This window comes from Grus americana, chromosome 3 (assembly GCF_028858705.1).
Source record: "Grus americana isolate bGruAme1 chromosome 3, bGruAme1.mat, whole genome shotgun sequence".
Classification (NCBI taxonomy): Eukaryota; Metazoa; Chordata; class Aves; order Gruiformes; family Gruidae; genus Grus; species Grus americana.
In genome coordinates, this window is record NC_072854.1 from 29,555,851 (window position 1) to 29,573,281 (window position 17,431).

Sequence of the window (17,431 nt, forward strand, 5' to 3'; positions counted from 1 at the left end):
AATGATTTTCTAGCAAAATATATCTGAAAACGCTCTATGATTCTATGAAACAAGCAGATCACTGTGATTCTCTATTTTGAAAAACACTTTTGACAAGACAGAGAATTTTTGCTTTATGAATGTGTGAAACTTATTGCAACCTTAATTATGGAGCTATTGCTGACATCAGTGTATGAACAGAATATGAAAATGTCAGGAACATTAACCCTTTTTTATAATTCTGTAGTTCTTGTACCTAGTAAGTGCATTAGCCTCAAGACAACTTTCTGCTGATAGTTCACTTCTTAGCTGTTCAATGGTAGCACAGCTCCAAAAAAGCAGCAGAAGCAGGAGTTGTACTACTATTAAAAGGAGCACAGCTGACAGCAGCTTCTCTTCTGAAGTTGTTAGAAGCGAAAATGAAAGACAGAGCAATGAGCAAAAAACAAGGATGAAGGAAGAACAGAGGGTGCGTATGAACTCATGAAGGATATTATGTTAATCTGACAGAACTACAGAAGAGCTTGGTGCCTGCATACAGAGGTAATAAATTACAAAATTCTGGATAATCTATATATGCACATAGTATTCACAAAACACTAGAGAGATTTCTATTTTACAAATGTATATAATATTGCATTTTACATTCATGTAAAACTGAGTATTTATATGGACAATCATAGCAAACATTTCTATTATTTGAAAAGGAATCTAATTACCAGAGACATAGAACAAAAAAGAAAGAGCAAAAATAAGGGAAAGAAACTGTTGCTATAGAAAGGGGAAAAGACCCTGAGGAAGACTAAGCAGAAATGTAAAGCAAAGATGTAATTAGTGTTAAATACAGTATCAGAGTTCTACAAGATATGCAGTTCTCCACTACTTTCTGTGTCTGTGTTCAACAGCCAGGAAGAGATCCAAGTTTTTTCTTTTTTCCCTTATCTTAGCAGAAACCTAACCTTAGGAGAAAACCTACTGGTCACTAAAAGAGTGGAATCTTGCAAGTCAGGTAGAGCTCTATCTTAGGGGTAACAAGGGAACGGGAATGCAAGTATGATGTGTTACTGGGAACCAACGAAGAAAAAGTGAGTAAAACGACTGTTAGAAATCATGTAAAAATTATCCCAGGTTCCTGGAGCTGTCCCAGTTCAGTGTCGGGGTGAAAAGTGAACTGATACTACTGCATCCTGAACCTCCTTTCTTCCCTCTCTCTGGGTGTATGAAGGGACAAGGAGGGATCTGTGACACGGTCCATGGAGGTCTCAGATATGGATAACTGGAAAGGAAACAAATGCATGGTTCTCCACTAATACCATGCTATCTTTCCAGAAAGTGCAAAGATAAATGTTCTAAAGAATGTGAAGGGCTCAAATACAGCTGTAACAAAATCTCTGTAAACACCTCAGAAATACCGTATTAACAATTTTCCACACAAAGTGTGAGCTGATAGCTGAACAGCTATTAGGTTAGATGCAGGATGAGTACATTATCTAGAAAAAAACCCAACCTTCTGAGACTAAAAATTCAAGTCAGATAATCAAAATCAGAGACAATGTTTCAACTGCCTGAAATTCCAGCCAATCATTTTTATTTTATTTTTTGTTGCCAGAATCTGGAAAGTGCAACCGGAATGCAAACATTTCTTCATATTTCTATGGAAGTCAAGATGAAGGTATGTCAGTGGGAAATGGAAAGTCATATACTCTTACCTCAGAAAATGGAAACCCTTGAAGTGCCTTTTTAAGGCACACACATACTGTATCAAAACATGCAAGAGGAACTAGAACCCGTGAAAAGTTAAGGAAAAAAGAATCTCTGCATGTGCCAAAAACTAGAGTCTCTTACCTAAGAATATAGAGAACTTCCATGCAGGGAAAATATGAGAATTCAGATTAAAGACAAACATAAATTCAAGATAAAATTGAAGAGTATAGTTCTATGCAATTGGGATCAAATTAATTTAAGCAAAAATTGAAGTTATAGTTATCCTATGACAGTAAACATTAAACATTTATAATTTATATATACATCATTTTTGAATGGTTTAATTATTTTACAAGCTGAAAATTACTTTTTTTTTTTTTTCTGTCATTTAACTTCATGGTTATGATATACCTGGATGTATGACATTACAAATTAAAGCAGGTGAAGATCAAAACTCTCAGGCAGGACTAACCTAACAGCTTTAAACATCTTTGATCAGATTTCCATGTCTTAGATAATTGGTCTATGGAGTTTCTATTACCGGTGTTTACAGATTTTTGAGGGAAGAATTAACTTCTGTCGTTTTAGAAGTCTATGTTCAGATAAGATGAAATATGCTCCAGAATCTCCCCTAATGTGAAGGAACCCAAGAAGTACTCAGCTGAAAAAGACATAGAGGGTGTAAACAAGGGAAGGGTTGGCAGGATGCAGGTATAGGGAAAATGAAAAGGTGCCATGTGTAATTCTTCTGAGCCCTTATTTCTCACATCCAGGAAAATTAAGATCTTTAGTTATATCTAAATCTCCTTTAATAAGAAAAATGAATTTTAAGAATCTGGAATAGTCTAGATTCCATTATATTGATACACTGCAGAGGAATTCAGTACTAGTATTATAACCATCACTTGTTCTACTGTAATTCCTATAAAGAAAAAGCTAATACCCTCCAAAGTTGTAGGCATTCCTGTAGTTAAGAAGTGTGGTATTTTCTACTTATATTCTTTTTTCAACTAATTTATACTTCTGGTTCTCTTTTGTAATCAGGAGAATAAACCAATGCTTTTGAGCTGTACTGAAAAAAAAAGAATCTTTTTTTTTCCCCAGCAAAAATCCAGTTATACCCTTAAATTAACAGTATTTACAGAAACATAGAAATTCATGGAGAATTGCATTGTCTTTAGAATTACTATTAATTACCACCAGGTAAAAAGTCAGCTATTTCCTCTAAATCCATAAAGAATATGTGTTTCTGTGAAATATGCCTGGTTCTTTTCAAAAAGATTAAAAAGGCATTTATAAATGTGCACTTCAAACCAAAGGAAAGTGTACTCATTTTTCATCTCCTGAATCTCATGGTACACATTCATTTCCCTTTCCTTATTACAGTCTTTACATGGGCCACAGAAATCCAACGGCTTGTTCAGACAGTATAGAATGCTTAAATTTTCTCCTTAAATACTGATTTTACTTCTGTTCTGCTGCTACTCATGGTCAATTATATGTCATTGTTCTTAAGATGTAGCTTATTTTCAAGAGCACGACCTGCCTTGAGATGTCCAGTCTTACCTGCCATGTGTATTTTCCTACATAAGTCAGGGGTTCAAAGAGAGAGAAATACAAATCTGCAGATTTTAATAAGAAACATTATAAAAACCCAACAGCAATCACTAGGCATCTTGAAGGAGTTCAACAAACAAGACAAGTATACACAGTGAGTATAAATATTTGGGAGGCCAGTAAAAAGAAGTTAAGACATAAATTTGTTTTCTCTTTGGAATTTTTTTTAGTCTTTAGCTTCACAGGTAATTGTTCTACCCATATCAGAGAATCAAATTTATACACCTGTATAGACATTTTCTGGTCTGAATAATGAATATCTTTGCAAAGATATGTGGGAAAATAAGTGAAAATGACATCGTTGCTAATATACAAATGACAAATTTTCATATATAGTTTCTGTGTATTATGAATATGTGCCTTTCAATTTTTAACTTAACTGTTGGAGCTGAAATATTCTTGGGAGTGTCAATGGTTTCTTAGGCATAAGTTATAGCAAAATGGAACATTATATTTAAAAACTTGATTTTAAAGCATCCATCACAAAATCTTAAGATCAAAATCTTAATCCTTGCACTCACCAGAACCCAAGAGATAAGGGCCTGCTAGGAAGCCAATTTTCTTGGTTTTCCTTCCACTATACACCTACTATTTATATAACTTCTAATAAAAGGATAACAAATCCAGCTGATGAAATCTTGTAAAAATCATTTCATCCACTACTTATATGAAATTATATTTCCATACAGAGCCATAAACAATTTTTTTACCGCAACATATGTTACTGGAGAAGTTTAGAATGGAACTAAAGAACAATAAATTCAATAAAGACTAGGAAAAAAATATAGGCTAAACAAAATTTACATGCTCTGGAACTGTATAAAGAAGGCAAAACTAAGACTGGCATACAGAAAAAAAAAACAAACCCTTCAAAGTTTTTTTCTCCTAGGATACTTAAAATTCTGTGGCTCACTAAGCAAAGGAAATTATAACATCAAAACCACTATCATTTTTAAAAATACTCTTACTCAAAAGAGCAATTTCCATTAAAATCTGTGGGAGTGTGGTAAGCAGAAACTGAAGGCCTCCAACCACTGCCACTCCTTCAGAATTTTCTTGGAGTCTTTCGTTGTATTGACAAAAAAAGAGATTATGAAGTGCACATTATGCACTACTTTTCCCTTTAAAAACACAATGAATGCTTTTGATATTAAACCGATTAAATAGTGGTACTAGCTTGGATTTATGAAACAAACTCTTGTGCAAATTCTCTAAGTTTTACTCTTCTTCCTGATATTATTTTTCTTTACTTTTAAAATAAAAGACTTTTGCCCCAAATGTACACCTGCTACTCCTGTAGAGCTAGAAGACTGAAAAGCCGCAGAATCACTTTGGTTAGCAGTTTAAAAACATTTTTTGTCTTTGTCAGTATTCCTTTTGAGATTTTCTGCAATGTGTGATTGGCTTTAAGTTTCAGATTATTAGCTTTTAAATTTTATGTTTGGTAGGAGAGAAAACCATTAGTTTCTACTTCTGGTACTAAAAGATTTTGTGTACTTGTACACAAAGTAACATTTCTAGTTAAGTGCAATTTGGAACATTAATATTTTCTCTGATATTCAAAAGCAGAAACTGTTTCAATTATAAGGACATAATCTGAGAAAGACTACAGAATTTATTTTGGGGCAGCAGCATATTGAATATATTTGGTATGATTTTGAATATTTTATATTGGCAGTCTTTCCACCTAATTCAGTGGTGTTTATTTGTCACTGATTAAGTACATCAAATTAACGTCAAAATGTCCCTAGAATTATCCAGTAATTTTATCCATTTAACTGAATTAGGCATAAAGGAACTATATTTTTGTTAAATCAGTACATTTCTTTTTGTTAAAAACAATGGTAGAAGCAGATTCACTGGGATACAGAGAATGAAATTAAGGAGCATAATTCAACTATTATTATGCCCAGTGTGGTGTCCTCCCTTGGTACACATAAAAGGCATCCACACCCTCTCTTCCTTTCACAGCATCATTCCAGCTACACCTAAACTCTCAGTACATAATCCTGAGGCAGTCTGCATGCTTCATCCCATGTTGCCCAAGATACTTAAATCTCCGAGCACTGTCTACGCAAAATATTCAACCGCTCTTGCAAGACATATGAAGTATGTGCAGATTGCCTGCCTTATCATACCAGTTGGTCAGAACTAAACATATAAAATGTGACAAATTCTAGGTTTCTCAAAACAATTTGAAAACTTACAAGCAGCATAGCAGAAATTCCATGCCCACATAGAGTTATATCTCAGTGTGAAAGCTCAAGCTAACACTCATCTCTGATTCTCAACACTACTCTAATGGAGCCCATTAATTCCAAGTATGGGCTTGCTCTCACCTGATAATTGGAGAAACCTAAAAAGAAAAGGCAGAGACAGCTCCCAACAAATCATCAAGTTTAATAAGCTTTTCAATGCACTTTCATTTTAAATGGTGATTGTGAGTGAAAGTGTGGAACACCAGCTACTAAAATATTAGGTTGTAACTCTGTGTTGTGTAGCTGGATGGAAACAAAAAGAAGAGGGTATACTGTTCATCTTTGTGCAATTTCTATATAAAACGCAACTTAGAAGCAAATCTCTTATATTTATTTGTAATTATGAAAAAGCATATATAGTGAAAAAGTTGGAATTTTATTTTCAGTTACAAATTTTGCACATTCAATGTTCGCAAAGATAAGCAAATTCACTATGTAAAATAGTTGAGTAGTAAACCAGGCAAACAGCATCCAGCATTGCAAATTTTGTTTCAAAGCTACTCTAACCACCATCCCTCCCCAGCTTCATAAATTTGCTACTTTCAGATCAAAGCCTTTTCCAGCAAATAGTGATAGAAACAAATTTGGCTCTGGTTGTAAGAGTACAGTGCACTTATCCAGTTTTCAGAAAACACCACTTCCTCCTGAGAAGAGCAGAGAAAAACTTCCATGTTGGATGATGGTGATGATGATCATTAAATCAACACCAAAATCATTAAAAACAAAATCATTAAATGCCAAATATATTCAAAGTACTTCCAGTGACCATCCTTGAATTCTTCTTGAAGGACAGATAACTTCTCTTGAAAGTGACATAACTAACAAATATAAAACACTTCAACGTAAAGAACCACCACATCACCATGTATCCATGATTCTCAGCAAATTCTGCAGCTATTTAGCTTAGGCAGCTGCAGCAACAGCCCAGCTATAACACATAAGGATTTGAGATAGTATTTTGAAAAGCAATAAACATAAATGTTCGATTTGAGGCCACAGTGTTTTACATCTAAAGAAAGTATTATACAGAAAATAATAAAAGGCATAATTAAATAATGTCATGAGGTTTTTACTGCTGTTAACTCTGGCTTAGAAATATTTACGTAGTACAGGTGAATTCACATGTATTACTTGCAGATTAATATAAAAATAACACAAATTAATCAAAATAATTTATATTAAATTAGTAAGATTTCTTTGTGTAGATAAACCCTAGGAAGCTGCAGTGAACAGAGAATGCTCCTGATTTTGTCTTTGTGGTGTAAATCTATCACATAGATTGCACAGGCATATTTTTCTAGGTACTCCTGGGTTCAGGAAGAAATCACCTTTCCAGGTTTTCTGTTTGGATAGAAATTACAAGCTGAAATATATAAGGAAATACTCAACTGGCAGAGAAGCCTATTTTTCTTGCTGATTATTGAAAAACATACTGTCTCAGAAGTTCATGCCATATACTAGGGAATGAAATATGCAGGCAAGAAGCAACATACTTATGTACTATTAACAAGCATACATCCAAGTCTGCAAGTATCCTCTTCAGGGACCACAAAAGACTCCTCTGAAGTCTGAAATCACAGTAAATATTCTGAAATACAACAAATTTGCAGAACTTAAGATACTTCTGCAAGTCAAAAAATCTTTGGAACCAAGATCACAATTATAATAAACAGTGAATCTCAATCCAACTATGGAGAAGCTGTTTCTCTGCAATAAATTTTTCAAAACTTCTTCAACATTTGTGTTTTAGAGCTGTAACACTTATTACTGGAGTCATATGCTTACTATGTTCTTTCTTGTCAGGAAGCAGCATTTTCAGTTGTAAGTTATGTTTTGCTCAATGAGTCATAAATTGAAGAACTTTCCAGAGGAACACAAAGAACAATGGCTCAAATTTTATAATGCATCATTCATTAGAATACCAAAAGGCTTCTACTGCATTTTAATGACTCATTTTGCTAGTGAATAGGAAATGCCAGCTGATGTACAGTGAAGTTAATAAGGACCTGAAGGAGCTAAAACTGATATTTAGCTTCAAGTATCACTGGTACTCACTGTAAAGGATTGTGCCATTTAGAGCAGTTGTTTTCACTGTCAAGTACACAGTCGTCAGATTGCTTGTTTCCTGCCCAGATGCAGTCCTGGTCTCAGATACAGATGTCAGAGAAGGTAGTTCCAAATAAGAATTTCCAGTGAAGGATGGAAAAAAGAGTGCTGTGTCTGAAATCAATAATGAAAAGGTAATTTTATTACTTTATTGCAAAATAAAATAATAAAATGCAATATAATCAACAAAACATTTTTAAAAATATCCGTTCTTCTGAATACCTGTGAATAGTGGAATCAACAATATTATTTGCAGAGCATGCATATAAATTTATTGAATTTGAAACATTCAAGTTAATTATGCAGAAAATAAAAATGTTCTAACATCTGTGTATTACCAGAAGTGAAAAGACCATTACAGGAGGGACTACTGCTAGAAGATGCCATAAAGTTCAAAAGATTGTCACAAATCTTTTCAGATGTATCTGCGCAGAACTGTTGTCCTATGACATCCCTGTGAAGTATTTTTGGTTTATAGTTGTAGATAAGAAACACAGGTTTTCTTCATTTTGACGATACTCAAATGTTCTGGGTTTGAAATTATGATGAGGATGCTACTGGGCATTTTTGCACTATACTACTCTTGTCTTGAAAATAAGAAATCTCAAGAGAAAATTTTTAACTATGAAGGCAACATTTATTGCATTAATTACCTTTGTTATTATGTTTTTGTTCCCCCCTGCCCCCGTAGCTGTGAATACCACTCAAGCAAGAAAAAATAAAACTAATTGAGGTTGGGCAGAATGTCTTCCTGATGCCTGAAGCATCTTGGTTAAGCAATGCTCCTTGAAGACTGTCCAAATTCATCACCAGGGATATGAATAAGGAATGTGCAACAAGAAAAGCAGTCTGAGTTCAGGTAATATTTTTGTAAAGAAATTTTTATTCAATGAACTTAAACTATACAATGGATTTGTGACTGATTATTACACATAGGCATGACTGGTATGTGGATATTTACTTTTCAAAATTTTTATTCAGTTTATTAATTTTTTGTTTGTTTGTGACATCTGCACATGGTTTATTCTCCATCATTTTTATTTGACTTGAAAGAACAAAATGAAACCCCTAGTTAAACAAGCATGCCTGAAGGGCATTGATTCAGCCAACATGGGTTTGTGAGAGGAAGGGCCTGTTTAACAAACTTAGTTTCCTTTTACGCCAAGGTCACCCATCTAGTTGACCAAGGGAAGCCAGTTGATGTCATTTTTTTAGATTTCAGTAAAGCTTTCAATACTGCCTCTCGCAGTATCCTTCTGGACAAAATGTCCAGCATACAGTTTGACAAAAACATAGTGCGATGGGTGAGCAGCTGGCTGATGGGTCGGGCCCAGAGTTATGGTAAACAGGGTTACCTCAGGCTGGCAGCCAGTCACTAGTGGGGTTCCCCAGGGCTCCATTTTAGGGCCAGTTCTTTTTAATGTTTTCATAAATGACTTGGATGTAGGACTAGAAGGTGTTGTGAGCAAGTTTGCGGATGACACCGAATTGGGAGGAGCTGTTAACTCCATCAAGGGCGAAGAGGCCTTGCAGAGAGATCTGGACAGATTGGAGAACTGGGCAATCGCCAGCCGCATGAGGTTTAACAAGGGCAGGTGCTGGATTCTGCACCTGGGAAGGGGCAACCCTGGCTATACATACAGACTGGGCAATGAGACGCTGGAGACCAGCCATGCTGAAAGGGACTTGGGAGTCTTGGTCGACAGCAAGTTGAACATGAGTCAACAGCGTGCCCAGGCTGCCAGGAAGGCCAACCGTATCCTGGGGTGCATCAAGTGTGTCATTGCTAGCCGGTCTAGGGAAGTGATTGTCCCACTCTACACTGCGCTGGTGCAGCCTCACCTCAAGTACTGTGCGCAGTTTTGGGTGCCACAGTACACAAAGGACATAAAACTATTGGAAGGTGTCCAAAGGAGGGCAACGAAGATGGTGAAGGGTCTAGAGGGGAAGACATATGAGGAGAGGCTGAAGTCCCTTGGTGTGTTCAGCCTAGAGAAGAGGAGACTGAGGGGAGACCTCACTGTGGCCTACAACTTCCTCACGAGGGGGAGCGAAGGGGCAGGTGCTGATCTCCTCCCTGTGGTGACCAGTGATAGAACCCGTGGGAATGGAATGAAGCTGCGACGGGGGAGGTTTAGGTTGGATATCAGGAAAAGGTTCTTCACTGAGAGGGTGGTCAAACACTGGCACAGGTTGCCCAGAGAAGTTTGTCAAGTCTCGATCTCTGGATATTTTCAAAATCTGACTGGACATGCTTGTGAGAAACCTGCTCTAGGTGACCCTGCTCTGCTTGAGCAGGTGGTTGGACTAGATGATCTCAAGAGGTCCCTTCCAACCTCAGTGATTTGGTGATCTGTGATCTTTCACAGAGAAGCTCTGTGCAGACAACATTAATTCTTATTCTACAGATTTAGTGCCTTCAGAAACCTCAGTGTAGTACAGTACTCACAGTATAGTGGTACCTCTTGCAGTTAAAGCTATTAAAATGTCTTTTATTAAGCAGTTTTCAAAAATTACTCAACTCTGAGATTAACTGACACAATTTAGTTTCTACATTAAAAATAATATTCTGTGAAGTTTCTTTCAGCTAGCTGAAGGGGAGGGGCAGGAGAGAGAGAAGGGGAAGGGGGAACAGGATGTCCAGGCAATCTTGAAAGGAAGGACAACCTCATCAGTCCTTTGGCTAGGATAAAGGAGACACCTTCCATGAAGACCTGCAACTTTCCAGGGAGTACAGCACCCTGCATCCAGAGGTCTCTGCACTAATGGATAGCCAAAACTACTGAGAAAAATGCTATTTCAACAGTAGTGACTACACCTGCAGTGCTAGGCCTCCATAACCAATCCAGTAAAGTCCTCTCAGGAATCTGCAAAAGAGATATAGAAAAGACAGAGACATCACCAGATACTTAAACTCATACTTGGCCAACAAAGCCATTCAGAACTGCAAATGTGCAGAGTACACTCTCTTCCCCATGGTGTGCAGGCTATTAGCCTGCTGATCCTCGTTCATTCTCTGTCCTAAAGTTGTACAACAGCTGCAATCTGTCACAACTGTATAACATCAGTAAAGAGGTCACTGAGAGCACAGGGGTTAGTCCGGTCCTTGGATGAAGGGCCTAAGTGGGAGAAAACTAAACTGTGGATATCTCTTTGGTCTTTCATCTTCACACAAACTGAGATTGTTTATCTGCAGTGCAGATCAGAAGAAGGAATACAACCTCTACAGATAGCACAATGAAGCAAAGAAGCCATCAAGGGCTTCTTAAGCACAAGACACCAAGAAAAACTCCTATGCAGCAAGAGGAATCAACCATGAAGCATTTCAATTGAATAGTTGAGAAGTACTGAAATAGGACGTGGTCAGCTGTGCTTTTTATGGCCCGCACTGCAGGGGAGGGAAAGGTTTGCATAGCCACAGATCCTGCAGGGAAGAACTTCGCAGGCACAGGGAGCGTGCTCTGACAGAACAGCCTCTCTACAGGAAAATGTACCCATGAAAACTCTCTAGAGCACTGTTCTCCATTTTGCTTAAAAGCTAACTTGCAAGCATCACAAGCTAGCTGAAGTGCTTGAAAGGAAAATCTTTACTGGTAATCCTACTAGTTAGTAGTTTTATCTTTTGTAATTTTGTTGTGTAACAACAAAATTGTTTTTAAGTATGTATATTCTCTTGTTCCTTAAATCTTGACAAATAATGAAGCTAATTCTGAGTATACTAATACACAAATGAGAACTTAATTACAAAAGAAGATGTGGAGACAAAACTGTAATTCAATGGCAAGCATTAATCAAGCAAATAGCCCAGCATATGGCAAGACAGTGAAGAGCATGTAGGAACCCCAACATCCCAAGGGCGCCTATAGCAATATCCCCTATGTCTAAGTATTCTTATCTTGCGTATAGTGGAAACACATTTTAAACCCCCCAATATTTGTCAAGCAACAAGCAACTCCTTTTGAGTATTGCTGGATTTGGCAAAAGTAACAAAATCTAAACCCTGTTTTTGAATAATTTTTCACATCTCATGTCTTATCCTTAAGAGTAGACCCAACATTTGAAATTAATTCAGTAATATGAGCAAACAGTTTGATAACAGGGAATACTTTGATGCAATGCCAACAGTTGTTTGCAGCAAACTGCAGCCTCACACACAGCATTACTCTTTCTAGACCTTATCAAGATCAACCTAATGACACTCACAGTATTTTTGGAAGAACTTAGTAATAACCTTTGAGAGATTTCATAAAGATATGAGTTCTAGGAGATCTGTGATAGTGGAACATTGTTATCAAAATTGCAAGAAATCCATAAACAAAAGAAACACCATCATTCTAAGTGAAGATCTTGTCAAGTTGCTGCTATGTTATACAGATAACTATAGAACCATTAACCATATGTTAAATAGTAATACAAAATTCCCTGACACAGGACTCTAAAAAAGGTGACATTCTATGGACCATAAGAAATCATTGTCTCAAACATATAAATGCTTTCAATTTATACATATAATTAGTAATGGCAGACAGTGAAAATACATCTTAAATTAAGTTTAGCATGCATACATAGTACACAAATATGGTTACTGTAAACTCTTTCTAAAAATTAACAAAATAGTAGCCTTGAAACTAACACCCATACACTGTGAAAAAATTGGAATAAAAGTAACTTTTAGGAAAAAAAAATGTAGAAAATGCATGTATCAACAAGTAGAACCTATACGAAGATAGAACTATGGTTCTGAAAAATCAGTTGCTCCTAGATGTAATTGATTGAATCTGCGTATCCCAGCAGTTCATGTGGGAGGGTGTGCAGGGAGGGCCCTGTGACCTGCTTGTAAGTCCACAGCCTAGGGAAGTGCTCTAGGTCTCTGCCAAAACGGTGAGCACTTGCCTCAGAGCTAAAACCAGTGTTCCTACAGAGAACATCTTCCCTGAGATTTCTGATGCATCCACCTAGACAGAACTGGTAAGGAAGGAGACTTCAGTGCAGGCAGTAGGTTGCAGCGAGTGCCCCGACCCTTCTCCTGGAGAAAAGGTAAGTACCTGCACAAGGTGTGCACAGATTGACGATCTGTAGTGTCAGGTGGCTGAGTTGCGGGAAACAGTTAAAAAGCTGTGCAATATTAGAAGAGCTGAGACAGAGATAGATAGATAGATAGATAGATAGATAGATAGATAGATAGATAGGAGTTTTCATAACCAAGCTCCAGTAACGGACACCATTGAGAATAAGGCACCTTAGATCCTGGTGACCCACAAAAGCCAGACTCTGCTTCAGTGTCCACTCCAGCTTCACAACCAAAAACAGATACGAAGTTTTAACAGCTGTAGACACCCATGAGCAAGATCTGCAAGGAGAAACTGTACCAGTGGCACACAGTGGATACCGTAAAAGGAAACGACGAGCACTCATAGTGGGTGACTCTCTGTTAAGGGGCACTGATGCCCATCTGCCGACCTGACACCTGCCGAGAGGGTGCTACAACTTTTGACAAGAGCACAGACCACTATCCATTGTTACTCTTTCATGTGGGCATGAATGATGCTGCAAGCCAGAATCTGGGCAGAATCATGGAAGACTGTAAAGCCCTTGGGGTGCAAGTGAAAAACACTGGTGTCCAAGTTATCTTTTCCTCCATTTTACCAGTTGGAGGAAAGGGCACAGTCAGAAATAGACATATAATGCATATCAACTTCCGGCTACATGGCTGGTGCTGTTGTGATGGTTTTGTCTTTTATGACAATGGGACATTCTTTGATGACTATAGCCTGTTAGGGAGGGATGGAATCCACCTGTGTAGAAGAGGCAAAGGAATCTTTGGCAGCTGGCTGGCCAGTTTGGTGAGGTGGGCTTTAAACTGAAGGACTCAGGGGGTGGGGTCCAAAGTGGCAATGCTCATGCCATCACATCCAACTGGGAAATAAGCCAGGCCAACCAGAGCGGTGGCAAACGTTCCTTAGCTGCCTCCCAAGATGAGAACCAGAAGGCCAATCACTGCAAGCATCTCTCATATGAGGAAAGGCTGAGAGAGCGGGGTCTATTTAGCCTGGAGAAGAGAAGTCTGAGAGGGGATCTGATCAACACTTATAAATATCTAAAGGGCAGGTGTCAAGAGGATGGGGCCAGACTCTTTTCAGTGGTGCCCAGCGACAGGACAAGGGGCAATGGGCACAAACTGGTACATAGGAAGCTCCATCTCAATATGAGGAAAAACTTCACTTTCAGGCTGACAGAGCACTGGAACAGGTTGCCCAGAGAGGTTGTGGAGTCTCCTTCTCCAGAGATATTCAAAACCTGCCTGGATGCAATCCAGTGCAACATGCTTTAGGTGATCCTGCTTTAGGAAGAGGGTTAGACTAGATGATCTCCAGAGGTCCCTTCCAATCCCTACCATTCTGTGACTCTGTGAAGAGCCTAAAGTCTTTAGGTTTGTGATGAAATACACAGGTAGAATAGTATGGGCAAAGCTGCTTGTCTGGAATCTCTTTTCCATTTCCCTCCTACTAAACTCTGAATTAGCAGGAATTAAAGTCCCACACAGCACTGAGCACGGCTGCACACTGATAGATTCCATGAATCAGAGCCAAAGAGGGCATATGCTGAACTACAATAAGCTAATAACAGAAATACTAATGATGCCAGCTCAACGTGCAGATAAGACTCCACCACGGTATGACAGTATTTTATGCTGTTTTCTAGTAACATTTACAGATCTTCATATTTTAAGATGGTTACTGGCAATAAGTAAGTTTGTACTTCCTTTATGTCACAGGACAGGCTGACAGAAGAAATGGTTACTTTATTCTCCCCTGGGGCTGCTAAGACTGTCAGCTCTGTCCATGACCCCAAGGCACTGTTCCACTAGGGCAGTGGTCTCCAAAGTGGAGTGCATGCACCTCGGGTAGTATGCAAGACAATTCACTGAGGTGCAGAAGAAAAATATTAGAACTGTAGTAGTACATATATGTAATTTATAAATAAATACCTATACATACATTGGTGGAGTGTCCTCAAAAATTTCTTACTGATGGGGTGTGCAATCAAAATAATTTGGAGACTACTGCACTAGGGAAAAACTGAAGGGCAATAGGAACTTACCAACCATGTCCCCCACAAGAAGGAGTGGGAACATAATGGAGTCACCAGCACAGCAGTTCTGTAGTATGGAGAATTTCTGCAAAGGAATTGTGTTATGATTCTTTGACCTACATTTAAGATCTTTGAGCAGAATGTAACTTTTTGAAATATTAGCTGTTACTAAAACTAAACAATGACAAATGTGACACTATACCAACAGAGGATAGTGAGAAAACTAAAGCGGTACAACTTCTCAAAGCCATATAGTTCTTTTACAGAGTATGTCCCTGTTTCAATAAGCAAAACGACTTAATGAATTTTTGTCCCCAAACTGTATTTTTAAGGATATAGAGGTGTCTAAAACCTAAATTGATCAAACTCAGATCCCTATCTGTGTACAAGCTTCATCTTAGATACTTAAATGCATCAATGATCAGAAAGCAACATAATACAATGATAAACAAAATTAACATATAAAAAAGACTTTGTAAGTACCAGGCACAATCAACTACAAGTAATGTAACAGTTTTACAGGTCTCAATTATACTGGAAGAAATAAGGGTAAAAAAGGAGACTACAAGTAATTCAAGATACAATACCTGCAAAAATTCATAACAGAGACTACATAGTTGGGTCTTGGATTCCCTGAACAGTACATATAGATTTAGACTAGATATAAGGAATAAATTTTTTTACAATGAGAGTGGTGAAACACTGGAACAGGTTGCCCAGAGAGGTGGTAGATACCCCATCCCTGGAAACACCCAAGGTTGGTTTGGATGGGGCTCTGAGCAACCTGATCTAGTTGAAGATGTCCCTGCTCATTGCGGGGGGGTTTGACAAATCACCTGTAAAGGCCCCTTCCAGCCAAACTATTCCATGATTCTATATTGCTAAGAATTATACTTAACTGTTTAACTGAAGGCTTGACTTTTCTACTGAAATAAATAGGTTATCTGGGATATTACTGACTACAATTTTCATAATAACACACAGTATAACAAGAAAGTGTTGAGAAAACTTTAACAATTTTCTATTATGATCCTATTTTTGTCTTAGTTGAAAATAAACAGCAGTAAGGGGAAGAGTACACTTTTCCACTGCTAGTAAATTGTAATCGGTCTGTTTCCACTCCTGTCTTTCATTTTCCATTTACATGGCTTGCTTTTTGTGGTAAGTTTGGCTTAGTACTGAATTTTTTATTAAATTCTATTGAAATCTTTTAAAAATAGACTTTTTAATCTTGAAGAAAGTAAGACCCATCAACTGCATCAGCCATAGCTAAATAAATTCAAATGAGAAATAAGTAGCACTTTTAATATTAAGGATGAGTATCAGAAAAAAAAACAAACCACCATAAAACCCTAAAAAGGGAAGTAATGCATTCATCTTCTGGTAGGAGAGATCTTACCAGACATCTGGCCAACCTGTCTACAATCTACAGGGTAGATAACTGCACTGAAAGTCCTTGATCCTTTTTAATAATGAAGAGAAATGTGTAATCCTAGGATATGATTCTCCTCACCTTATAGTAAACTTCTAAAAAGTCCAGATGAATCACAACCTCAACCAATCTATTTCTCTCTGCTTGCTGTAAAAGAACTTGAGGGTCCCTAGCTTAGCTGTTGACATGTACACCAGCAATATCTGAAGGTAGATGAACAATTCTCACTCGATGTCTGTGCATCAGAACCAAATGGCCTGCTGGAGGATTTTCTTTAGGCAAAAACAAGTTAATATAGTAGTTCTGAGTTGAAATATTAAAGATGTGAACTGAACAGGATATCAGAATAGTTAGGGGCTAAAACTCTGAATTTTTTATTTGTAGTTTTCAGTTACAGTGGTAAATATCCTATGACAGAGATCTGAAACTTATGGACAGATTCTGTGTGCTTGTTCTTCTTTTCCATCACTCAAAGAATATAGTAGAAGCACAGATGATAAAAACTTTGCTGACCAGCGCAGCAAACCTTTTCCATATTATAAAGAATGGAGGTGTTCATAGCAGGCAAAAAATCAGTTTAGCAGTAATATCAAGGGACTGATGAATACGTGACGTGATCTATCCATCTCATGCTCACAGAATATCCCAGGGAACCAAATTTAACTACCTGAGAGTAACGCATTCTTTTATCTCATGTTCATGGTGGGAAGAAAATCAAAGTGAAATAAATATGATAGAGAAAATTCCTAGGGATTATGTCTGGTACATACAAACTCTGACTTGGGTATTTCGTAAAGCATCACATACACCTACAATAGTACAGAAATACAATAACCATTTCCTCAATGACTGTAACTTCCGAAATCTACGAAATAATTGATTAGGTGAGTTCAGCTGTTTCCAGACAATAAAATATGAAACAAAATACATCTCACCCTTGCTGTTTTCATTCACTGGTTTCAATGCACAAAACCCTTCTGCTTGCTGTAACTGAACTCCTATATTACAAGGCAAAAAATCCTTATGGAATAAAATGCGCAAGTTTTTCTTTATCAGGCCAGCCTGGTGCCTTGTTGATAATGCTCTCTGCTGTCAACTAGGAGATCTGAATTCAGATCACTGACTTAATCTCTTACTTTGCAGATAGCTAGGGGCTTCGAATGGCAGAAAGAGAGTATATTTAAACGTGAAGACTCCGAGAAAGCACTGAGAGGCAATGGGTAACATAAGCAATCCTGAACAG

At 37.6% G+C, this 17,431-nt stretch overlaps 1 protein-coding gene across 1 annotated transcript in view; it reads right to left on the reverse strand.

Moving 5' to 3' along the window:
* EYS (eyes shut homolog) overlaps positions 1-17,431 on the reverse strand; it is a 916,770-nt gene that overhangs the window by 165,183 nt on the left and 734,156 nt on the right. The window contains exon 38 of the mRNA XM_054819879.1: positions 7,614-7,778. Within this exon, the coding sequence (XP_054675854.1) occupies positions 7,614-7,778 (165 nt within the window). The remainder of the gene's footprint in view (positions 1-7,613; positions 7,779-17,431) is intronic.